We start from the raw sequence: 23,731 nt of genomic DNA, 5'->3' as shown, positions 1-23,731 counted from the left end.
CGGGGCCAAAGAGGGTGGGAGCGCGTGCTGCTGGGAGTTGTCTGCAGGCCAGCGGCGCGGGGCTGGACGCCCTCGGGCAGAGCAGTCATGTCGCACAAACAGATTTACTATTCGGACAAATACGACGACGAGGAGTTCGAGTACCGGTTAGTGCCGGCGCGGGGACTACAGCCAGGTTGTGCGCTTTGACGAAAGAGTGCACGCGAGGAGTTAGTGACCTAGGGCGGAGGGTGGGGGGGGGGGGGGAGCGGCGCAGAACCGGCGCGTGCGCAAGAGGGGTTTTTTTTGGGGGGGGGGAGGGGCGGCCGTAGCAAAGCGCATGCGCGGAATGGTAGACGGAGGCCGTAAAACAATGGAAGGGAATCTGGAGTTGGCCGGCTGTTAAATAGAAGCGTGTTGGAGTTCTGATCAGTTTCACCTTTGGAATTTTCACATCAGTCTCACAACTTTGTTGGTTCAGGTTAATTTTTCTAATAGGAAGTGATCGCTTCCAAAGTCTACTGGGATAAAGAAAGCCAAAGCAGAACTGGAAGTTTTGTGCTCTCAATGAAATGACAGTTCAGTGAGAGCTTCAGTGTTAATTATTACTTTATGAGAAAAGAGCAGGAGCGTGGTTGTCAGCCTTGTTTTAGATAGAGGCATGAAGACTGGATGTAGCTCAACTACTTGAGCATTTATGGTGTGCAGACGGGTTTCAAGTGTTCTGTTAAGGTGCAAGGTTAGCCGGTACGGTAGCTCACACCTTTGTTCTCAGCATTCTGGAAGTCAAGGCTGCAAGATTGTCACAAGTTCCAGGCAGCCTGGGCTGCAGAATGGAACCCTGTCTCGAGACAGCAGAGTGGTCAGTGACGGACCTAAAAATCCATGGACTAAGCTGACTCCTGGGCCAGCTGAGTATGGGTGTGAGAAGAGCATGCGATGAAGGGGGACGTTGAGGAAACGTTGCTAGAGTAGACTCTGAGAACACAGGGAAGAGAAAACAACGGTGAGACAGAGTCTAAGATGCTGGCTCTCTGCCAAGGATTGTGAGACATCCTTGCACTAAATGTGCAAATTTTGGGTGTGATAGTAACAAGTCCGTGAATTTAAGTTGAGACTGAGAGAATATGAGATTCTACCAAGGTTGATATTACACTGGTCTGTATCGCTTGTAATGTTTATTTATTTTTTATATATACAGTGTTCTGGCATGGAGGGCAGCAGATCGCATTACAGATGGTTGTGCCATAATGTGGTTGTTGGGAATTGAACTCAGGACCTCTGGAAAGCAGCCTGTGCTCTTAACCTCTGAGCCATCTCTCCAGCCCCCGCTTTTCCTAATATGTATCTGCGTTCCTTGACTAGCTTTCCTGCATTCTTCACCTGTCCTGTACCAGGCCTTTGGGCACCCTGGAAAATTGGTGTGTATTGACAAATATGTAACAATCTTTTTTTTGGCAAGAAAAATCCCACACCTGGATCTCAGAAACTAGGCAGGGTCAGGCTGGCTTGTTACTTGGATGGGATAAACAGCTACATCCTTGGAGCTAGTTAACCTTTGTTCTCATCTGTTTCCCATGCCTGGGAGTGAAACACCATACTTACAACATTTACATGGTTGGGAAGAAATCAGTAGCTTCATCCCCAAGAAGATGTCACTTTTAACTTAGCAGCCGCGTTTTTGCTTAAAGGAGGGTTGTTTGTGTGTTTGTTTTTTGGGGGGGTCCTGTGCATTGAAGTCACAATTTGTGCCAGGGACTTGTTAGAGTGTAAATTCTTCCCTGACACTGGACTAGAATTACGGGGTGGGGACTCTTGTTATTACTACAAAGGTAGCATTTAGTACATTTTCCTCGAGCTTGCGAGACTCTGCCTGAGGTAGTCTGAGTCAGTCAGACACCATTTTTACCATTGACCTTGGCTAGGAAAGCACACGGTTTCCCAAGTTTTCTCTATGCCTGCCTATACCCCACACCATAGTAGACTGTTCCTCTCCACAGTGTAGCTTCTTCCTGACCAGTCGTAGAGTGGGTAAAATGGGTAATCAGAGAAAACACAAATATCATCAGGGGCTGATATCCAGGTATGCATTCAAATTGTCCATTGATTTTGTTTTTAATATTCTCTTATAAAAATTTACAAAACTTGTGTTTCTAGTTGTCTCTACTACACAATATCCACAATAAGATTTATACAGGCTGGAGAGATGGCTCAGAGGTTAAAAGCACTGACTGCTCTTCCAGAGGTCCTGATTTCAATTCCCAGCAACCACATGGTGGCTCACAGCCATCTATAATGAGATCTGGTGCTCTCTTCTGGCATGCAAGCACACATGGAAGGAATGTTGTATACATAATAAATAAATCTTTAAAAAAAAAAAGGTTTATAAAAATTCGGCTGGGCGGTGGCACACGCCTTTAATCCCAGCGCTCGGGAGGTAGAGGCAGGCAGATCTCTGAGTGTTAGGCCAGCCTGGTCTACAGAAAGAGTTCCAGGACAGGCTCCAAAGCTATACAGAAATCCAGTCTTGAAAAACAAACAAACAAAAAGAAATTAAAAAAACCTCTGATATCAGGAACTAGTTACTAGTTTTCTTTTTTTTCTTTTTTTGGTTTCATTTGGTTTTGTTGTTCCTGGTTTACTTTTTTGGCTTTTCTCCTAAGACAGGGTTTCTCTGTGTAGCCTGGAACCTATAGTTCAGGCTGAACTAGAACTCAGAGATCTACTTGCCTCTGCCTCCCAAGTGCTGGGATTAAAGGCGTGTACCACCATGCCTGACAACTTTGTTTTCATAGATTCTCTGTAGCCCAGAATGTCCTCATAGCCCTGTAATGCTCCATCCATATCCTTGTGGGTGTCAGAGTTACAGTGTGAGCTGTCTTCTTCCTCTGCTTGTCTTTGTGTATAGGTCAGTGTCTAACACTGTACCCACAGCTAACACGAACTCTTCACATCCCCGTGTTTCTCTTACAGACATGTCATGTTGCCCAAGGACATAGCCAAGCTGGTCCCTAAAACCCATTTGATGTCTGAATCTGAATGGAGAAATCTTGGTGTTCAGCAGAGTCAGGGATGGGTCCATTATATGATCCATGAACCAGGTCAGTGCAACGTAAGGAAGCTTCATTCTGGCTGAAGGAAGATTACAAACCAGCCGGGCGGTGGTGGCGCACGCCTTTAATCCCAGCACTCAGGAGGCAGAGGCAGGAGGATCTCTGTGAGTTCGAGACCAGCCTGGTCTACAAGAGCTAGTTCCAGGACAGGCTCCAAAACCACAGAGAAACCCTGTCTCGAAAAACCAAAAAAAAAAAAAAAATACAAACCAAAGCGATAGAGGGAGGAGGGCATCATTTACAGGATTGTTTCCTGCATTCACTGTGCAAAGGAAGTAGAGTGACAGAATGAGAACATCTAGGAAGGTCAGGGACAGCCGTACTGAAAAACAAGACAAAACCCTGCAGTCTTTAACCGAGTTGCTGGGTACTCTTTTCAAGACCACATGCACCCTGGCTATGGCCTCTGCAAATAGCTGGATGTGTCCCAAACAGGCACAGGCAGTTTTGTTTCTTGGTAAAACACCAGACACCCAGCTGCCAGGCAAAACTAACACAGGACACCCCAGGACTATGCAAACAATAGAAAAAAATTCTGTACATGGCAGAAAGGTCAGACTTCGGGGGCTGCTTCTAAGGCTGTCTGCTCTGTCTTAATTTGGTTGTGGAGCTGATTGGCTGTGGCGGGCGGGGGACACGGTGGGAAAACTGCAGACTGCTTGAATGGTGTCGCTAATTCTTTCAGAGCCTCACATCTTACTGTTCCGGAGGCCACTACCCAAGAAGCCAAAGAAATGAAGCTGGCAAGCCACCTTTCAGCCGCAAGCTTTACACAGCTGTCCTTGCTTCCTACCGTCTCTGATGGCGTGATATCTCGTTTTCTTATTTCTCACTTTGATATTTAAAGGATGTTCAATACACTGAAGTGCTGGGACCTGCTCTACTTCTTGAGTTGAGCCACCAATGCCACAACCCTGTCAGATGAGTGACTTCAAAGTCCTAGAGCGCTCTATCCAGCGGGCCATATTTGCCGTCTCTTGAAAGCATGTGAAATCAGATCATGGCTGTTACAGAGACCGTGTAAATTTGCTGTTGTGGTTTTTATTATTGGGTGCTGTATTTATGGTGACTTATCGGCTTATATTTCAGTGTGTTGGAAACTCTACATTTTATCTGACAAATCTCTTCCATGTTATAAGCCTCTATTAAAGGAAGTTTTTATAATTTAGAGCTGTGGTTATAAGATTGTCCTGTCCCCATGTCAGTGTGTGCCCCCTCCATTCCCTCTGAGCCATCTGCCCTCCTGCAGCCAAGGTGATACTATGAAATCATTCTGGTTCTGTGCCTTTTGGGTGGGTGGTGAAAACATGGCTCTTTGCAATAGGAGCTTTACATGGATATTGTAATAACTAATTTGTAATCTATTTTAATTGGACTTACTGTGAAAACATTTGTTGAGGGACTGGAGAGATGGCTCAGCAGTTAAGAGCACTGGCTGCTCTTCCAAGGGACCCAGGTTCAAGTCCCAACACCCACATGACAGCTCACAACTGTCTTTTACTCCAGTTCCAGGGTAAACAGATATACATGCTGGCAAAACCACAAGATACATTGAATAAATAAATCTTTAAAAACATTTTTTGCTGAAATGTATTTTACTCTGATATCTAACCTAAGATAATGGTTTTATTGGGGCAGCCTGTCTCATCCAAGCAGGTGAACTTTCCTACAGTTGAAAGTTTCCATTTATATATTCTCAGCATTTGAAGAGCATGGAAAGACAGGCGGGGTGGAGTAGTAAAGCTGCTGTAGGTGCCTGCACTGGGCTGCAGCGCCGGTGACTCGCAGCAGCGACTAATGGAGCAGACTTAAGTAGGGTTGAGTATCAGAACTATCTGGAAGTTGAAAGTACTGATCCCCCACAGAGTAATCCTTTGGCGTGACTGACGACATGGCTCAGCAGGTAAGAGCCCCACTTCACTTTCAGAAGACCTGAATTCAATTCCCAGCACCCATGTTGGGGTGCACGCAACTGCCTGTAACTCCAATTCCAGGAGATTGAACACTCTCTTGTTCAATCTACAGAGACCAAACATGCCTGCCATAAACTAGAAGCTGCCAGACGGTGGCACCTACCCTTAATCCCAGCACTTCGGAGGCAGAGGCAGGTAGATCTCTGAGTCCAAGACCAGCCTGGTCTCTACAGAGCAACTTCCAGGACAGCCAAGACTACACAAAAAAACTCTGTCCAAAAAAAAAAAAAAATGTAAAGGTGGCTCAGGATAGAAGAGATGACTAGGCAGTAAGAGCACTGGTTGCTCCTGCAGATCTACCTGCAGTTCCCAGCAACCACCAGGGGCTCACAACCATCCATAACTCCAAAGGTGCATACGCTGTACAAAATATACACAGGCAAAGCATTTATACACAAAAAAATAAACGTTTTTTTAAAAGGTGGCTTAGCAAGTAAGCAGGCATTCCTGCTGCAAACCTAACCTCTTTAACCCAGTGGTGCAAGTAGAGAACGGCCTTGCTTGCTCTTCCTCCGCAGGTGTGCTGTGCCACATGGACACACACCCACTCCATGCTTACAAACATTTTTTTTCACCAAATAATAGTATACGCTTATGTAAGGGAGATTGCCACATCCACCCATTGTTCTTGTCTTTGTGGGGGAGGTTACAGGGTTTCTCTGTGTAGCCAGGGTGGCCTCAAACTCTTAAGATCCACCTGTCTCTGCCTCCCAGGTGCTGGGAGTAAAGGTGTGGCCACCACCGCCCGGCTGTTCTTTCATTCCTGATTCAGCTGTCACTTTTTAAATTTTGCAGTAGTGGCACATAGCTTTAATCCCAAAACGAGGAGGCAGATCTCCCAAGTTCAAGGCCAGCTTGTGTCCAGAGTGAGTTCCAGGACAGCTAGGGATACACAGAGAAGCTTTGTCTCGAAAAGATGCATACATAAGAAAACCAAATGAATCTAAATATTTTTTCTTTCTGAGACAGGATCTCTATGTAGACCAAGCTGGGCCTTGCCTCTTCCTCTCGAGCGAGCACTGAGACCGAAGGTGTTCACCACTATGCCCAGCTTCAGATTTGTGCTGTATGGATGAGTATTTTGCCTGCACATAACTTATGTTTATCATGTGTCTGGACAGCAGATCCTCTGGAAATGAAGTTATAGATGGATGTGAGCTACCATGTGGATGCTGTGAACCTAACCCAGGTTCTCTATAAGAGCCATAAGTGTTCTTAACTGCTGAATCATTTCTCCAACCCCTTCTACTCACAAACCAAATGATACCAGCATCACCTAGAAATCCTCAAAGTGCAGATTCTTGGGCACACTGTTCCATGGTATCCTGAGAATTGGGCTCAGCAGCGGGTTAACAAGTTCATCAATGGTTCTAATGTGCACATATTTAGGAAGAAGTCAAACATCACTTTTAATGTAATACGAATAAGCACCATATATCAGGCAGTTGGTCATTAGGCAAATGGGTGCTGGGTGGTGTGATGGCTATTCTTGGTTGTCAACTTGACTATATCTGGAATGAACTATAATCCAGATATGGAAGGCACACCTTCTGTTGGACCTATGTAAGGACAATGGAAGAAGGGTGTTCTTAGCCTGCATGCCCCTGCCTCCCTCAGTCCATCCATTCCTTCTTCAAGATCCCAACACCCAGCCTTACAGAACTGAGCAGCTCCTAGAGTCTTGGACATTCCATTCACAACTAGGCCTTGTTGGTCTGCAGCCTTGCTGCATTCTCACCTTGGCAAAGGAATTCCAATAAATTCCTGTACACACACAGATTCTGTGACTCTAGAGAACACTTACTAATACAGGTAGGTGATGGGATTTTTTGCTTTTTATTAATACATTCTTTTAAAAATTATTTGCTCATTTTGGGACAGGGTCTTAATTATGTGGCCTTGGCTGTCCTGGAATTCACTGTGTAGACCAGGCTGGCCTGGAACTTACTGTGTAGATCAGGCTGGCCCTCAAACTCAGAGATCCACCTGCCTCTGCCTCCTGAGTGCTGGGATTAAAGGTGTGCACCACCTACTCCCAGCCTAACAATTTTTTTTAATTTATTTATTATGTATACAATAGTCTGCATGCATGTGTCCCTGCAGACAGAGGTTGGCACCAGATCTTATTACCGGTGGTTGTGAGCCACCATATGGTTGCTGGGAATTGAACTCAGGACCTCTGGAAGAGCAGTCAATGCTCATAACCACCAAGCCATCTCTCCAGCCCCAGCCTAACAATTTTTAAAAAAGTGTATAATACAATCTGGCCACACCCATTCTCCCATCCCTTTTTTCTCGTTTTTAGACTGGTCTTACATTCACTGTAGCATTATAAGGTTTGGCACACCTTCGCCTTTCGGAAACAGTACCCAACTAATAGTTTTGTTTTTTCCGTCCTGGGATATGAACCCAGATTCTCAATGTTAGACCAGTGCTCTACACTAAGCCACACTGCAGGCATGTTCCCCGCATGTTAAAGGCAGGTTCCCCGCATGTTAAGGGCATGTTCCCCGCATGTTAAGGGCATGTTCCCCGCATGTTAAGAGATTAGGAAAGAGTTTGTGAAGTAAAATATGGCCAGTTGTGGTTTAGCATGCCTCCAGTCACAGCTGAAAGCCCAGGCCCCATCCAAACCTGCCGGATCATAATTTACACACTAAAGTATCCCAGGGCTAGTGAGATGGTTCAACAGGTAAAAGCCTTTGCCACCCGAGTTGTCGACTCCCATGAAAGAAGAGAACTGACCTCCTCCCACACCTACAATGATAGTAAAAACTTTTTAAAGATCCCAGATGATTAGTTTAGAAGCAGTTTTCCCCAGCGCTGCAAAGGCTGGAGGGCCACTGAAATAGGAATAAGGTAGGATTCTGTTAGTACCCAAAGTGAGTACAAGGTAATCCTACTTAATCTCCCTCCAGGCCGATCACTGAGGAGTGAAGTTCTTCTGGAGGGAGGTGAGGCAGGAAAGGGTTTTTAATTTTAAGAAGCTTAAGTAGTTTTTCTCTTTATACTAGAAACAAAGGTTCTGCACCCTGCTATTGTTTTTTTTTTTTTTTTTTTTTGGTTTTTCGAGACAGGGTTTCTCTGTGGTTTTGGAGCCTGTCCTGGAACTAGCTCTTGTAGACCAGGCTGGTCTCGAACTCACAGAGATCCGCCTGCCTCTGCCTCCCAAGTGCTGGGATTAAAGGCGTGCGCCACCACCACCCGGCTACCCTGCTATTGTTAATACTGACAAACATCGTCTTCACCTTCTGCTGCAAAATAAATCCCAGTTTGGCGCAGTATCTTGGGTCAACCATCCCAGAGATTGGGGGGGGGGGCGGATGTTAATGGAAGGAAAGTGGGTTTTATTTATTTATTTTGTTTTTTCAAGACAGGGTTTCTCTGTAGGTTTGGAGCCTGTCCTGGAACTAGCTCTTGTAGACCAGGCTGGTCTCGAACTCACAGAGATCCGCCTGCCTCTGCCTCCTGAGTGCTGGGATTAAAGGCGTGCACCACCACCGCCCGGCAAGACGGAAGGTGTCTTAAACTCACCCTGAACCTTACATTTAAGAGGCCAACCTGGGCAGTAGCGCACACCTATAATCCCAGGATTTGGGAGGAGGAGTTAGGCGCTTCTCTTGAGTTGGAGGCCAGCCAACAGCCAGGGTTACAGGACACCAACACCAGCCACTGACCCTTGCCTAGAATTAGCCTTAGTAATGAAAACAGTAATGAGCACACAAGGGTGAGAATGCAGCAAGGCCTGGTAGCGCACGCTTCGAATCCCAGCACTCCGTAGGAAGAGGCAGAGTTCGAAGCCAGGCTGGCCTATATAAACAAGTTCCAGGGCTATACAGTGCGGTTCTGCGAATTTTTTTTTTAAGTATTTAAATGAAACAGAATCACACCTTCATTTTCCTCCAGTACTAGGAAGCGGCACCCCACAGTCCTTAGGGACCTCCCATCTAGCTCCTGTAGCGTCCCCAACCCTAAGTCCCGCCCTCCACGGGCAAAGGCCTGACCCCTATTTTTATTTCCGGGCAGCGATGACCATGTGGTGTTGCCAATAACAATTTTGCATTTCCTTCAGCGCCTAGATAAAGCGCGTAAGCGACTGCCGGCTAGACCAATAGGACCACTGATAGCTGTAAGCGACAGCCAAAATAACCAACCAGCATGAAGTGCTGTAAGGCGGGACTTTGAGTACGGAAGGTGTCGTAGGACGTGCGGAAAGGAAAGAGCGAAGGGCCATGCGAAGGGGCAAAATAGGCAGGATGGTACCAGGTCAGTGATCTGAAGCCTGATGAGATAACAGATTTCGGGCTAGAAAGGGTGCAGAAGTAGGTTGAGTTCTAGTCAGTGGCGGAGAGGGGAGGGAGGAGAGGAGAAGAAAGCATTTAAAGGGGCCCGAGGCCCAGAATAAGAAAGACATTTAAAGGGACAGGTGACCCAGAGAAGAGATGCTTAAAGGTACAGATACCCCAGATAAATTCTAGACCTACTCGGCAGACGGCGCTATCTAAAGTGGTAGGTTTTGGAAGAACATGGCACTTTAAGGGAACAGGAATCGAGACGCTTTTAGGATCCTGGGGCTTGAGAATACGTTTAAGAGGCCGGAGTAAAGAAAACGTTTCTAAAGGTTGTGACTAGAGAAGACTGAGCCTTCCTCTAAGAAGGAAGGTTCACCACTGCCCTCTCCATTTTCTTTTCTGGCTCTTCCAGGTTCCCTTGACTCCCGACTCTGTTCTCAGGCTATGGCCCCCAGTATCCTGTAGACCTGGCGGCCCCTCAGTGCTTACGTCCCCTATTTGGGGTTCTGAGTGGCTACAGGAGAGCCTTACAAAAGAGCAGCGAGGGCAAGACCATGGCATCTAGGGCCTCTGAACTTCCTCCGGGACGCAGCGTGACGGCGGGCATCATCATTGTTGGAGATGAGATCCTTAAGGTGTGTCTAGAACTGAAGAGGGGAAGGCACGATATTCTCTTGCTGTGGGCTTTCCTTCCGGGGGAAAGGTGATGACCTGGGATGGGAATCCCCTTGCTTGCCCTGTAGTGGGTCCCAACATATTGGAGGGAAAGTGACCCTCCTGTTACTGAGTTTTTCTGTTGAAAGATGGGTAGCAACTTCCCTACAACTTATGGTGGTGGAAGGAGCAGTAGGTAGAGGAAGCACGGGTGTAATTAATGTGTATCCAGCCTATTTGGAAGTTATTCTATGAGCTCAGCAGACTGGACAGGCGAGCGAGAAGGAAGGTACTAGAAGAGAGGACTCTATTCTGGGTGATCAGGGGTTTTACTAGAGAATATGGCAGGCATAGGTTTGTCATAGTAATTTTGTCCTGATCCTTCTTATATTACATGTGGCCTTACAAATTAGCAACAATTCCATAAAGTTGGGGTTTTTATTACAAATCTCAATAGATTATGAAACAGCCTAAAAGAGGCTGAGAAACTTGCCCAAGGTCGCAAGCCTACAACGTGCTGGGAGCACATGACACACGTGACACACACCTTTAGTCCCAGCACTGAGAAGGCAGAAGCAGGTAGACTTCTGTGAGTTTGAGGCTAGCCTGGTTTACATAGTGAGTTCCAGGACAGCCAGGGCTACACAGAGAAACCCTGTCTTAAAATAAATAAAAGGAAGAAAATGGTAGAGATGGAATTCTAGCCCAATTCTTCCCTACTCCAAAGCACAAACTTTTTCTGAGACAGCCCTGGCTGTTCTGGAACTCACTATGTAGATCAGACTGGACTTAAACTCACCTGCCTCTACCTCCGGAGTACTGAAATTAAAGAAAGAGGTGTGCCACCATGCCAGGCTTAAAGGTTTTTATTTTATGTTTATGTGTCTGTGTATGTATCTGGAAATGCCCACAGAGGCCAGAAGAAGGTGTAAGATTCCCTGGAGTGGGACTTAAGGCTACTGTGAGCTACCCAGTGTTAGTGCTGGGGACCAAACTCTGGAAAAGCAGCGCACACTCTTCTCAGCTGAGCCATCTCTTCAACTTCAGAATGCTAACGTTTTTGTTTATTTTATTTTGAGATTGGGTCCAACACAAACTCTTAACAACTCACCCTCTATAGAGAAGTAAAAGTTAAAGCTAGGAAAGAAGACGCACACCGTAGCCAGCCGGCCTTTAATGATTGCAAAAGATTTGAGTGTTCTTCTGTCTGCAGTTGGAAACAACACATGCTTTTGAGCACACAGTGACACAGCAGAAAGGTTACTTAGAAGGCGGGGCAGAGCATAGGGGCTGGAGGCTGTGGCGTTGTCCAGGTGAAAGGTGCTAAGGCCCAGCCTAACAGCGAAGAGAGAAGATGGTGAGAATTTTCAGAAGTGGGGCTGCAAAATAAAAGGCCTAACTGACCACGGGCAGCGTCTGGGACGCCACCGAGCAAATAACAATAACCAGAAATGTGGTGAGGCTGTCCCATAGGCACTAGAAGTCAGCTCCTACAGTTGAAACTGTTGGGTTGGTCCAAGTCGGAAGATCCACACAGAATTAGTGATTGAATCTATAGGTGAGGTCAAGATCAAACTGCAGAATTGACAACCAAATCTATAAATGCAAGTGAGGTCAGGATGAATGGATAGCAAAGCAGCCCCAAGGAGAATCCTCCCTTTTCAAGACAGGCTTTCTCTGTAGCTTTGGTGCCTGGAACTAACTCTTGTAGACCAGGCTGGCCTCAAACTCACACAGAGGTCCGCCTGCCTCTGCCTCCCGAGTGCAGGGATTACAATCGAGCACAACCACCAACCAGCTGATTTTCTCATTCTTGTTCCCACTCCAAGCTCCTTGGCAGCCTAAGTAGGTACCCTCCCCAAAACAGAGCACCCCATCATTAGATGTAGCTAATGCCCTTCATCCCCCAGCACTGACAGTCTTATCCTTCCTCCAATCCCTAGGGACACACTCAAGACACCAACACTTACTTTATATGCCGGACACTGCGCTCGCTGGGGGTCCAGGTTTGCCGAGTCTCTGTTGTACCTGATGAGGTAGCCACCATTGCAGCCGAGGTCACCTCATTCTCCAGCCGCTTCACTCATGTCCTCACCGCGGGGGGCATCGGCCCCACTCATGATGATGTAACATTTGAGGCGGTGGCACAGGCCTTTGGGGAGGAGCTCAGACCACACCCTGAACTCCAAGCAGCCATCAAAATCCTAGGAGGGGAGGGTTGGGAGAAGCTGTCGATGGTGCCCTCCTCTGCCCGCCTGCACTACGGCACAGATCCTCGCACTGGCCAGCCCTTCAGGTTCCCGCTGGTCTCTGTCCGAAATGTCTACCTCTTCCCAGGAATTCCGGAGCTGCTGCGGCGAGCGTTGGAGGGACTGAAAGGACTGTTCCAAAACACAGCTGTGCAATTCCACGTGAAGGAGTTGTATGTGGCTGCCTCCGAGGGCTCCATTGCCCCCATCCTCACTGAGGCCCAGGCCCACTTTGGGCGTAAGCTTAGCCTGGGCTCCTACCCTGATTGGGGCAGCAACTACTATCAGGTGAAGCTGATTCTAGACTCCGAAGAGAAAGAACCCTTGGAGGAATGTCTGGCCTATCTCACTGCACATCTGCCTCAGGGATCATTGGTCCCATACCTGCCCAATGCTGTTGAGCAGGCTGGCGAGGCTGTATACAAACTCGCTCAATCAGGTAGGAGTCTCTTTGGGGAAGGCTTCGTAGCCCAGAGTCTGGGTTCTCCTCCAGATCTAGAAATGCTTCAGAGGGCTCCCCATAGATCCAGGGAAAAGAAGAGAGGCACCGTTGATCCAGCCCTCTTCCCCAGCACTGTGCTGGGTGTCAGAACAGGTGTGCTCTTCCTTGAGGAGTTCAACAAAATGGGATGTGAGTCTGAAGCAGATTCCACCCCAGAGATAGCAGCTTTGATTTGGGGTTAGAAAAACGTTCTCTAAACAAATGACCGAACCCGAGAGATGAGGGTGTGGTTGGATCTGGAGGGGGGCAGGAACAGTGTGGAAGGAGACTGTTAGGAAGCAAACCCGAGCAGCCCACACTCCCACCCCTCAGTCCTGCCCCAGAGGAAACGCTGAAACCCAGGTTGTGTGAGGTGGGGCTGAGCAGCTGGCAGAGAAGCAAACTGCAGGACAGCGTGAAGAGTTTGGCTTTGATCCCGGGTACCAGAAAAATAGTAAAACTTTTTAACAAGGGTAACATGACTTCTTTGACAGCCATGTTCGCCTAGTTGACGTTCTCTTCCCTGTCTCCATGGCAGGATCGTGTCTGGGGAGAAAGGTAGCCAGCGCCCTACAGACCATTGAGACTGCTCTCCATCAGTACGACCTCTCCAAGCTCTGTGTGGGCTTCAACGGTGGCAAGGACTGCACCGCCCTCCTCCACCTCTTCCATGCAGCTGTGCAGAAGTAAGCCCGCCCCGGGGGCCAGGGCCCCAGAAATGCCTACATAAAACCTCTGCAGCTCTCTCTTGGGAAGGGAGAAAGGGTGTAGAGGTGGGGCTTGTGAGAAAAGGCAGCTGAGTGGTCGAGCAGCGCCCATCCCCTTCCACAAGGAAGTCACAGTGTAGATGAGACTTACCAGAAAGCAGTCCTAGCAGGCAGGGGAGGGGATGTCACATGCCTCATCCCTCATCGTAGCTCAGGAACCGGGGAGGGGGGGGAGTTGGCTAGCCTAGGGGGTGTTGTGTATGCACCTCATACAAGCCTTGGTCACAAGAGCATTGGATCATCAGGGCATGGAGTTACAGAGGGGTTGTGGGTCACTGTATGGGTTCTGGGAATGGAACTTGGGTCCTTCACAAGAGCAACAAGTGCTTTTAATTGCTGGACTAACCCTTAAGCCCACGAGTTTTGGGGTTTTTGTGGGTTTTTTTTTTTTTTTCTGGTTTTTTCAAGACAGGGTTTCTCTGTGGTTTTTTTGGAGCCTGTCCTGGAGCTAGCTCTTGTAGACCAGGCTGGTCTCGAACTCACAGAGATCCGCCTGCCTCTGCCTCCCAAGTGCTGGGATTAAAGGCGTGAGCCACCACCGCCCAGCCGAGTTTTTTGTTTTTATTTTATTGGGCTGTACATTTTACTCCCCTCCCCTCCCTCCTTCTACTTTCTCCCATGACCCCCACGCTCCCAATTTTTTCAGGAGATCTTTGTCTTTTTCTCCTTCCTATGTAGATCCTTGTATGTCTCTCTTAAGGTCCTGTTTGCTATCTAGATTCTCTGGGCTTAACCTTAACTGAGTTTGTTTGTTTGTTTAAATCAGCTGGGTGTGGTTTAATCACAGCAGAGGCAGTGGAGATGCATTGCTATGATTTGAGGCTAACCTGGTCTATAGTGAGTTCCCGGCCAATCAGTGAGACCCAGATGTTTTTTGTTGTTGTTTTTATCATAGAATAACAGAAATGATGCTTAGTTTGTGAGCAGAATGAGACAGACAGGCACCGTGGCACATTCCTATAACCCCTCCTCAGGATGCTAAACCAGGAGTGCAAGTTTAAGGCCAGTTGCTACATAATGAATTACAGTATAGCCTGGGCTACACAGCAAGACCTTTCTCAAGACAAAAGGATGAGAGAGCAGAGTGGGCTACTGGAGAAAGTGGGTCTAGGTTTGCTGGAAGGTGGCAGTGACTCAATGCCAGTGCTCTGGAGGGGTGGGCAGATCTCTCTGAGTTCAAGGCCAAGGCCAGCCTCGGGGGGGGCGGGGGGGGGGGATCGTGGGTGTTCGTGATCCTAGGAGACAAAGAGAATCTTGAGAGCTCTCTGGAGAGCAGCTTTTCTGTCCTCCCTAGCAACTCTGTGCATCCTTACTCTCCCCAGGAGATTTCCTGATGTTCCAAAGCCTCTCCAGATCCTGTACATCCGTAGCATCTCGACTTTCCCTGAGTTGGAACAGTTTCTACAAGACACCATCAAGAGGTATTGGGACCTGAAGTTTTGGACTCCATGAGGGCCTTGGCAGAACCTACTCTGATCCTCATCTCTGTTCTCTTCCTCCCTAAGGTATAACCTTCAGGTGTTTGAAGCTGAGGGTAACATGAAGCAAGCCCTGGCTGAGCTTCAGGAAAAACACCCCCAGCTGGAGGCTGTCCTGATGGGCACCCGACGGACTGACCCCTATTCCTGTAGCCTCAGCCATTTCAGTCCCACCGACCCTGGCTGGCCTTCATTCATGCGCATCAACCCGCTGCTGGTAATGCGACGGGATTTTCTGCCTTGGGGTCCTGTACCTTTCCCTTGCCCGCTGGGAAGAGGCTAGAGACCAGGGCTCTGTCTCCCAAGGGAGGCCATGCTATCTGTTCATTCATCCTTTTGACCAATATTGAGCATTAATTCAGTAACTTGCATTGTGCTTTTCACTGTGCTCAAAGCAGTGCCCTGGGCCTGTGCTAGCCAATATGATAGTCATGTGCTCATACTTGAACTGGAATTGAAATGAAATATAGATTATGGGGCTGAGGATATGGATTGTTTGCTATAGTGCTTGCCCAGAACACCTGAAAATCCTGTATGGTGGTTCATGCTTATGATTCCAGCCTTCAGGAGAATTAGAAGTTCAGGGCCAGAGTTGGCAAGGTGGCTCAGCCAATAAAGACACTGGCTGCCACATGTGATGACCTCATTGATCTCCAGGACCCAGGTGGTAGAAGAGAACACTGGCTCCCATAGCTTGACCTTTGACCTCATACATTCCCTGCACATGTGTGCACACACCACAAATAATACAATTTTTTAAGGTTCAAGGTCTTAGCTACATTGTGATTTTGAGAACAGTCTGAGCATATGAGACCCTATTTCAAAAATAGAAAGGAAAAAAATATGAATAATTAAGACTACTCAGAGTGAGGAAGAGGGTTATGTGACTTCAGGCCAGCCTGGGTAAAACCCTGTCTAAAGAAAACAAAAGCCAGCTGGGCAGTGGTGGCGCACGCCTTTAGTCCCAGCACTCAAGAGGCAGAGGTTGGCAGATGTCTGTGAGTTCGAGTCCAGCCTGATCTACAAGAGCTAGTTCCAGGACAGGCTCCAAAGCTACAGAGAGACCCTGTCTCGAAAAACCTGGAAAAAAAGAAAGGAAAAAAGAAAAGAAAAGCCTTGGGCTATTTATTTTCAAAAGGTGAAATTTATGGCAAGTGATTCGTAATGTCATTTTTTTAACTTAGATAAAATTTAAAAAGTTCTTAGGAGCTGAGCGGTGGTGGCGCACGCCTTTAATCCCAGCACTCGGGAGGCAGAGGCAGGCCGATCTCTGGGAGTTCGAGGCCAGCCTGGTCTACAAGAGCTAGTTCCGGAACAGGCACCAAAGCTACAGAGAAACCCTGTCTCGAAAAACCAAAAAAAAAAAAAAAAAAGTTCTTAGGGCTGGATGGGCTCATTTGGTAGAGTACCTGCCTAGTTTGTACAGAGCTCTGCATTCAGTCACCGGACCACATAAAACCAGGGTGGAGTGTACTCTGGGGTGCACACACCTGCCCAAGCCCACCCATCACCCACTTGCCTTCTATCTTACCCTCTAGGTTAGGTCACTGGGAATTGGGAGTGGGTGAGGAACGGAAGTCCAAGGGCATTCCCGGCAGTATATTGAGAGCAAGGCCAGCCAAGATCTGTAAGACGTGCCTAGTGGTGCACACCTCAGCTCCCAGCACGTGGGAAGATACGGCAGGAGAACGGCCATCTTGGGAACTGCATGAGCTACATAGTCAGACCCTACCAGAAGGAGAGAAAACCCACTTACAAATATTTTCTGTGTGGGTGCTTTGCCTGCATGAATGTCTGAGTGCTGTGTGCACTCCGGGTGCTGGAGTCTAGAAGAGGATGTCAGTCCCTGGAGCTAGAGCCACAGACAGTTGTGAGCCAAATTGTGGGTGCTGGGAATTGACCCTGGGTCCTCTGGAAGAACAGTCGGTGCTCTTAACTCCTGAGCCCTCTCTCCCGCCCAAAAGCTCACTTCTTAAGTCATAGGAGCCACATTTCAAATGCCCACAATAGGACGAGACACTCCACTGGCAGAAAGCTCCAGACTTAAACACACAGTCCTTCCCCATCTCCTGAAGCTTCCACCTCGGGCAAAGTGGCTGGGGAGTGTGGAAACTGGCAGGAGTAAGGACTTTGTCCATCTTTATAGGACTGGACCTACAGAGACATCTGGGATTTTCTGCGCCAGCTGTTTGTCCCATACTGTGTCCTGTATGACCAAGGGTAAGGTTGTTGGGTGAGGTGTGGGGAGGATGGCTGGGATAAAGAGAACCCACCTTCTCATCCACATGCTCCTGTTTCAACACTCCAGGTACACATCACTGGGGAGTCGGGAGAACACAGTGCAGAACCCAGCCCTGAAGTGCCTGAGCCCAGGAGGGCACCCCATCTACCGCCCAGCATACCTACTAGAGAACGAAGATGAGGAAAGGAATTCCCGCATGTGACCTTACACAGGCTGGGACAAGACGCAGGGAAGGGGCTGGCCTGGGGCATAACCTGTCATGGCAGTAAATCGTTCCTCACAGACCATTGTTGGTGCCTGTTGCTCCGCCGCGCCTTCCTGCTTCAAGGTCAAGGGAAGCATAAGTGAACCAAGGTTGCCAGCTCTGAACTGGCAGTGCTCACTCGGGCCCAGAGTGGGCTAGAACATACCAGAAAGGAGCTAATAGGGATGATTCTTAGTGCCAGCCTTAGCCAGAGCCACCAAGCGGGAACCGGCAGCCAGACAGAGGATACCAACCATTGCGAGTAGGAAACCAGGCAGGGGACTGCCTTCGTAGAAGGGAATTAAGCTCTCCTGGCTGTGGAGGATGGAAGATGGAATAGCCAAGCCCTCCCTTTTAACAACCACCACCCCTGTCTGTAGGGCTGACTCAGCCTGTTCCAAGGCCCAGAAACATCTTTTGCTAGACCCCAGAGCCTTTGTCCTTAGTCATGAGGTCTGAGGGGGTGGGAACAGTGGATAAAAGGCCCCAAAGGCAGCACCACACCCTTCCACTGGGCTGCTGTTCACATGAAGCCGCCAATGCAACCCCTAACCCAGGCCCTGCCCTCCTCCCTGGGAAATGTCCTTCGAGGCACTGGTTTCCAGGTGCCTGTCATTAAGATGGGCACAGGGTGGGAGGGCTTACAGCGAACTCTGAAGGAAATAGCCTACGTCCTCCTCTGTTGCTGGTGTATCAAGGAATTACTGGATTAGCAGTCGCAGGGAGCACCTCCTGTCACCCCTGACACCAAGACCTGCAGCACTCAGGTGGGTGGGGAGGGCAGGTGTCAGGGGGTGTGGCTGCAGCTTCAGTGGAGGAACCTGCAGCCCAGCTGTCCCTATTTTCTTTAGGACTCCTGGAGCCAGCTGGCCTCACCAAGGACGGGCCACCAACACATGAAGAGTGAAATACTAACCCTGCTTTGAATTGTCCATCTGTCTGACCTGCCTGGGGCACCCATTCCCAGCTCCTGTCTCTGCTGTGTGTCTGGTAGGCACGAGCTTGGCTTGTTGGTCAAGACGCCAATGAGACTGCAGCCTCCAAAATGCGTAAAATGAGCCCACCAGCCCAGATGACTGCTCTTACCATGTACTTGAAGAACCAGGAACTGCCCCTAAGATCTCTGGTAATTTGAACTACACATAAAATAAATGGGCCCTTGAGGCCAAAAATTCTAAATGTCTAAAGGGGAATGAGGACATGTGTGCCCGGAAAGGGCTTTAGAGCCGGAGTGAGGACCAAGGAAGAAGGATGGATCTCTGGAGAATTGAGACAAAACAAAACAGGTTTGCTGCCTCTGGTGCCAGGATAGAAGAGCAGGACAGAAACACCAGGTTCCTCCCGGCCTCTGTGATAGCAGAAGAATAGAATGAGCCTTATCCTGTGAGTCCCAGGGTACTAGGATGGGGATCCACGAGACTCAGCCTTTTTCCAAATAGGAGATGTGCCCTAGGAAGTTCCCTGTCTCTAAGGAACATGGGACCCAGATTGTGAAAGGTGTCCCCGTTCACACAGCTATGAGAGAAAACATCTGTGTGTTCACACCAGTCCCTCGGACCTATCACAGCACACCTCTCTCAGGAGTCTGAGTGAGTACACCAACCCTCTCTTCCTCTTAGCAACATCAACAGTTCGTGTGTGTGTGTGTTTATTAATTCGTTCACAGGGATCACCGCCTCACCTAAGCCCCCTTTCTCTCTGAGCACCTGGCCTGTCACTGCCTACCTCTTACCTGCAACACCTACCTGGAGGTAGTGGAGGTAGTGGAGGTAGTGTTTGGTTCCTGTCTCCCTGCCTGGGGCCAGCTCTTTAGTCTTTTCCTTAGTCAACTCCTTTTTCTCTGGGCCTTTTGGGTTTTGTTTATTGTTGGTTGCTGGTTGGTTGTTTGAGTTTGGGGGTTGGGGACTGAACCTAGGGCTTTGCACTTACTAAATATGCTATCCCAAACCCTGATTTTTCTTGTCATACAGATACTGTGTGAACGAGTTGTGGTGGCACACACCTTTAATTCCAGCACTTGGGAGGCAGCGGCAAGCAGATTTTGAGACCAACTTGATCTACACAGCAAGTTCTACGCCAGCCAGGGCTACAAGTAAATACATAAATAAACACTTTTGTTTGTTTGTTTGTTGAAATGGGTTTCTCTGTGTAACAGTCCTGGTTGTCCTGGAACTCACTCTGTAGACCAGGCTGGCTTGGAACTCACAGAGATCCACTTGCCTCTACCTTCCAAGTACTAGGATTAATGGCATGATCCACCATGCCCAGCATAAATAAATACTTTGTAAAGAAATACTCATTGGTTCATGGAGGTGCTCGCCTTTAATCCCAGAACTTGGGAGGCAGAGGCAGATGGATTTCTCTGAGTTCCAGGCCAGCCTGGTCTACAGAGTGAGTTCCAGGACAGCCAGGACTGTTATAGAAAGAAACCCTATCTCAAAACCACACCCCAAAAATGAACAAGAAAGGGAGGAAGACTATATGGTTGGGTGCTCAGGAAGCTCCTGAGACATAAGTATCACCATCCTGGCTGTATACTTCCAAGTTACCCATGACTACATAAGAAATCTATCTTTAGCCGGGCGATGGTGGCGCACGCCTTTAATCCCAGCACTCGGGAGGCAGAGGCAGGCGGATCTCTGTGAGTTCGAGACCAGCCTGGTCTACAGAGCTAGTTCCAGGACAGGCTCCAAAGCCACAGAGAAACCCTGTCTCGAAAAACAAAAAAAAAAAAAAAAGAAATCTATCTTTAAAAAAAAAGAATTTGAGATATAGTGAGCACTGGAATGCTGCTTACCTAACTTGTCTAGGCTCTGTAATCCCCAGCAAGGTGTGTGTGTGTGTGTGTCAAGGTGTGTATGAATGTGTGTCAAGGTGTGTGTGTCAAGGTGTGTATGAATGTGTGTCAAGGTGTGTATGAATGTGTGTCAAGGTGTGTATGAATGTGTGTCAAGGTGTGTATGAATGTGTGTCAAGGTGTGTGTGTGTGTGTGTGTCAAGGTGTGTGTGTGTGTCAAGGAGTGAGAGTGAAAGTAAGACAAGGAGAGAGCCCAGAGCAAGGTAGAAGATTAATTTAGGAAAAGCTGTCAAGAAACAAGCCAAGCTAAGGTCAGGCGTTTCTAAGTAATAAGACTCTGTGTGTGGGGGGGGGAGGGGCTGGAGAGATGGCTCAGTGGTTAAGAGCACTGACTGCTCTTCCAGAGGACCTGGGTTCAATACCCAGCACCCACATGGCAGCTCACAACTGTCTGAAGATTCAGTTCCAGGGGATCTGACACCCTCACACCAATGCACATAAAATAAAAAGTTAAATGAACCATAAAAAATAAGCCAGGCGGTGGTGGCGCACGCCTTTAATCCCAGCACTCGGGAGGCAGAGGCAGGCGGATCTCTGTGAGTTCGAGACCAGCCTGGTCTACAAGAGCTAGTTCCAGGACAGGCTCCAAAACCACAGAGAAACCCTGTCTCGAAAAAAAAAAAAAAAAAAAAAAACCAAAAAAAAAATTAAAAAAAAAGACTGTGTGATTTGGGAGGTGGGTGGCGGACCCATCAAGAGTAAAGAGTAAAAAAATCCCACCACCACCATCCCCCTGCCTCAGCCTCCTGAGTGCTGTAATTACAGGCATGATCCACCATGACTGGCTTTTGACCTGGCGTGTTTACTCATGGTTGGTTGACATACTATGCACGGTGCTCTACACCTTACCTTTTTTTTAAAAGATTTATTTATTATGTATACAGTATTCTGCCTACATTCATGCTTGCAGGCCAGAAGAGGGCGCCAGATCTCATTACAGGTGGTTGTGAGCCACCATGTGGTTGCCGGGAATTGAACTCAGGACCTTTGGAAGAGCAGGCAGTGCTCTTAACCACTGAGCCATTTCTCTAGTCCTGGACCTTACCTTTCCTGTGTTAGCTGTGTACTAGGACATCTTAACCGTACATTTAGCGCTTCCTTTTTCTTCTTAAAACTTCCACAAGGCTGGGACTACAGACGCATGCTTTTTCCGTTTTTCTTTTTCAAAAGGAAAACAGGATCATTTACTAGTCCACTGTGGGGCCAGAGCGAGCGCAGCAGTAAGAGAAGTGTGCTGCCCATCTGCTGCCAGAGGCCTAGATCTGTCTGTCTCTGACCCCTCCCCCAGTACTGAGATCAAAGGCGCGTGTCACCACGGGCTGTGGTCCTAGAGCTCTTACTGCAAGTCGTGATTGTTCCAGCCTTGCTGATCAGTGCCCTTTTCTTTCTTTCTTTGATTTTTGAGTCCTAGCTGCCTTCAAATTTGTAGCAATCCTCCTGCCTCAGCCTCTCCAGTCCTGGAATTAGAAAGAAAAACCACCATATCTGCTCAGTACCCTTCCAAATAACCAAAACTACAGGACAGAACTGCCACCTGGCTCCTTCTGAACCCTCCATCTCACCCATCCCCCACCCCACCCAGCACTGCAGATGGAATAGGGAGGTCTGAAGCTGCTGGTAGAAAGGAGGGGGAGAGGGCCGCGCCAGTGCCTCTCCTTCCTCTAGAGTCTGCATTCTGCTGGCCAGCTCCTCTTTTTCCTAATTCAGCCCTGGCCCACTGCCTTTTTTCCCTCTAAATCGTCCTTGAATTAAGTGGGGCAGTGCCTGGAAGTGGACCCCAGAGTCAGAAGTCTGAGCACAAAGGCTTTTGCCAGAGGAGAGGATGGTGGCTAGGGAAGTGGTGGATAGAGCAGAGGCCAGGGCTGTGCGCAGTGGCCAGATAGGTAGTGGGGAGCTGGTGGAAGGAAAAGAATGAAGAGTGGCCCAAGGAGAGCAGCAGCTGGGGAAGCTTACAGCGGAAAGACATGTCACCCGGTCTAGAAACCCCTTCTAGACTCTTCTCAAAGACCTCTCCTTTAGCTGGGTGTGGTGGCTCAGGTTTATAATCCAGTGCCTGGGGGTGAAAGCGAGAGGATTACCTCCAGTTTGGGGCTAGCATGGGCTACACAGTAAGTTCAAAACCAGCCTGGCCCAAAGAGTGACCCACCCTGTCTCAAACAAGACCAAAATAATTGGTTTTTGTTTCAAGACAGTGTTTCTCTGGACAGCCCCGGCTGTCCTGGAACTTACTCTGTAGACCAGGCTGGACTTCAACACACAGAGAGCCACCTGTCTGTCTCCTGAGTGCTGGAATTGAAGGTGTGTGCCACCACTGCCCAGATGACAAAAAACAACATTTTTCAAACAAAAACCTCAATGTGTAGTTTTTCCAACCTGGAAGATGAGATTGGTCTCAAAGTCATATAAATCTGCCTGCATTTCCCAAGTGCCTGGCTCCAGTATTTTTTTTTTTTTTTAAGTATACTTTGGGGCTGGTAAGATGGCTCAGGAGATAAGGGTACTTGCTGTCAAGGCTGGTCAACTCAGTCCCCTGGGCCCACATGATGAAAGGAGGAAGCCAACTCCTGCGAGTTGTCCTCTGACCTCCATACTTGTGTCTGTGTGTTTAGGAGCAAAAGTACACCAAAACAACAGGCAGGCTCGAGTGTGCTGGTGAAACCCTATCTCAGAACCAAGCAACAGACAAAATGTGCACACATATGTACACAGCAAAAGTAGGCAAGATAACAAAGGTAATTATAGCACATTAATTTGAAGAAGCAGGCCTAAAGAGGTGAAGTGATTTATCCTAAGGTTAGAGGACAAGGCTCTTTATAGAACTCGGTGAACCCACACTTGCAGATCTCAGCTTTATGGCTTGCCAGGCTGGCACACATCTGTTTCCCCACCTGTTCTGGAGGCTGACTCTGGAATTAGAGAACAACATGGGCAATATAGTAAGATTCCTGTCTAAATAAAAAGAAAACAACCAAAACGAGGGTTCCTCATTAATCTGTCTCCTCTTCTGGTAGAAATGGTTCAACTGCCTTGGCAGCGCCCTGCAAGTGTGGAGGCCCTCCTAAACTGAACCTGTTTCCCGCGAAGCTCACTGTGTCCTTAGCTCCTTGGATCAACTTTTTTGTTTGTTTGTTTTTTGTTTTTCGAGACAGGGTTTCTGTTTAGAGCCTGTCCTGGAACTCTCTCTGTAAACCAGGCTGGCCTGGAACTCAGAGATCTGCCTACCTCTGCCTCCTGAGTGCTGGGATTAAAGGTTGCACCACCACCACCCAGTGCTAAATACCTTTTGTTTAACCATCCAGACTAGTTTTCCTGATCAACAACGTCCCCATTCTTCTAGAAGGGAAAAGGAAATATGGCAACTTCTCCCAGTGCTCTCTCCCAAAAAGAGCTGCTTGGGTCTTG

General features: G+C 48.3%; 3 protein-coding genes across 6 annotated transcripts; all 3 read left to right on the top strand.

The window, feature by feature from the left end:
• The first annotated feature begins 6 nt into the window (after window positions 1-6).
• On the top strand, window positions 7-4,600 carry Cks1b (CDC28 protein kinase regulatory subunit 1B). Its single transcript, XM_057793059.1, has 3 exons — window positions 7-146; window positions 2,953-3,080; window positions 3,778-4,600. Exons 1-3 carry the CDS (start codon window positions 88-90, stop codon window positions 3,828-3,830), a joined length of 240 nt encoding a protein of 79 aa, XP_057649042.1. The 5' UTR covers window positions 7-87; the 3' UTR covers window positions 3,831-4,600.
• Window positions 4,601-9,256: 4,656 nt separating this feature from the next.
• Window positions 9,257-17,477, top strand: Flad1 (flavin adenine dinucleotide synthetase 1). 2 transcript variants are annotated; one of them, XM_057793968.1, is made up of 8 exons: window positions 9,257-9,331; window positions 9,770-9,992; window positions 11,955-12,699; window positions 13,280-13,427; window positions 14,831-14,929; window positions 15,014-15,203; window positions 17,133-17,206; window positions 17,295-17,477. In XM_057793968.1, exons 2-8 carry the CDS (start codon window positions 9,912-9,914, stop codon window positions 17,428-17,430), a joined length of 1,473 nt encoding a protein of 490 aa, XP_057649951.1. In that variant the 5' UTR covers window positions 9,257-9,331; window positions 9,770-9,911; the 3' UTR covers window positions 17,431-17,477. The 2 variants fall into 2 exon arrangements, with proteins under 2 accessions (XP_057649951.1, XP_057649950.1); XM_057793967.1 differs by lacking the exon at window positions 9,257-9,331 and adding an exon at window positions 9,404-9,574.
• A 519-nt stretch (window positions 17,478-17,996) lies between these two features.
• Lenep (lens epithelial protein) lies at window positions 17,997-19,584 on the top strand. 3 transcript variants are annotated; one of them, XM_057793971.1, is made up of 3 exons: window positions 17,997-18,239; window positions 18,324-18,598; window positions 19,443-19,584. In XM_057793971.1, the coding sequence occupies exon 1, from the start codon at window positions 18,000-18,002 to the stop codon at window positions 18,183-18,185; it is 186 nt and encodes a 61-aa protein (XP_057649954.1). In that variant the 5' UTR covers window positions 17,997-17,999; the 3' UTR covers window positions 18,186-18,239; window positions 18,324-18,598; window positions 19,443-19,584. The 3 variants fall into 3 exon arrangements, with proteins under 3 accessions (XP_057649954.1, XP_057649953.1, XP_057649952.1); XM_057793970.1 differs by having other exon boundaries at window positions 18,324-19,061; XM_057793969.1 differs by having other exon boundaries at window positions 18,324-19,584.
• The last annotated feature ends 4,147 nt before the right edge of the window (window positions 19,585-23,731 follow it).

This window comes from Chionomys nivalis, chromosome 18 (genome assembly GCF_950005125.1).
Source record: "Chionomys nivalis chromosome 18, mChiNiv1.1, whole genome shotgun sequence".
NCBI lineage: Eukaryota > Metazoa > Chordata > Mammalia > Rodentia > Cricetidae > Chionomys > Chionomys nivalis.
This window is presented reverse-complemented; position numbering and strand designations above follow the sequence as displayed.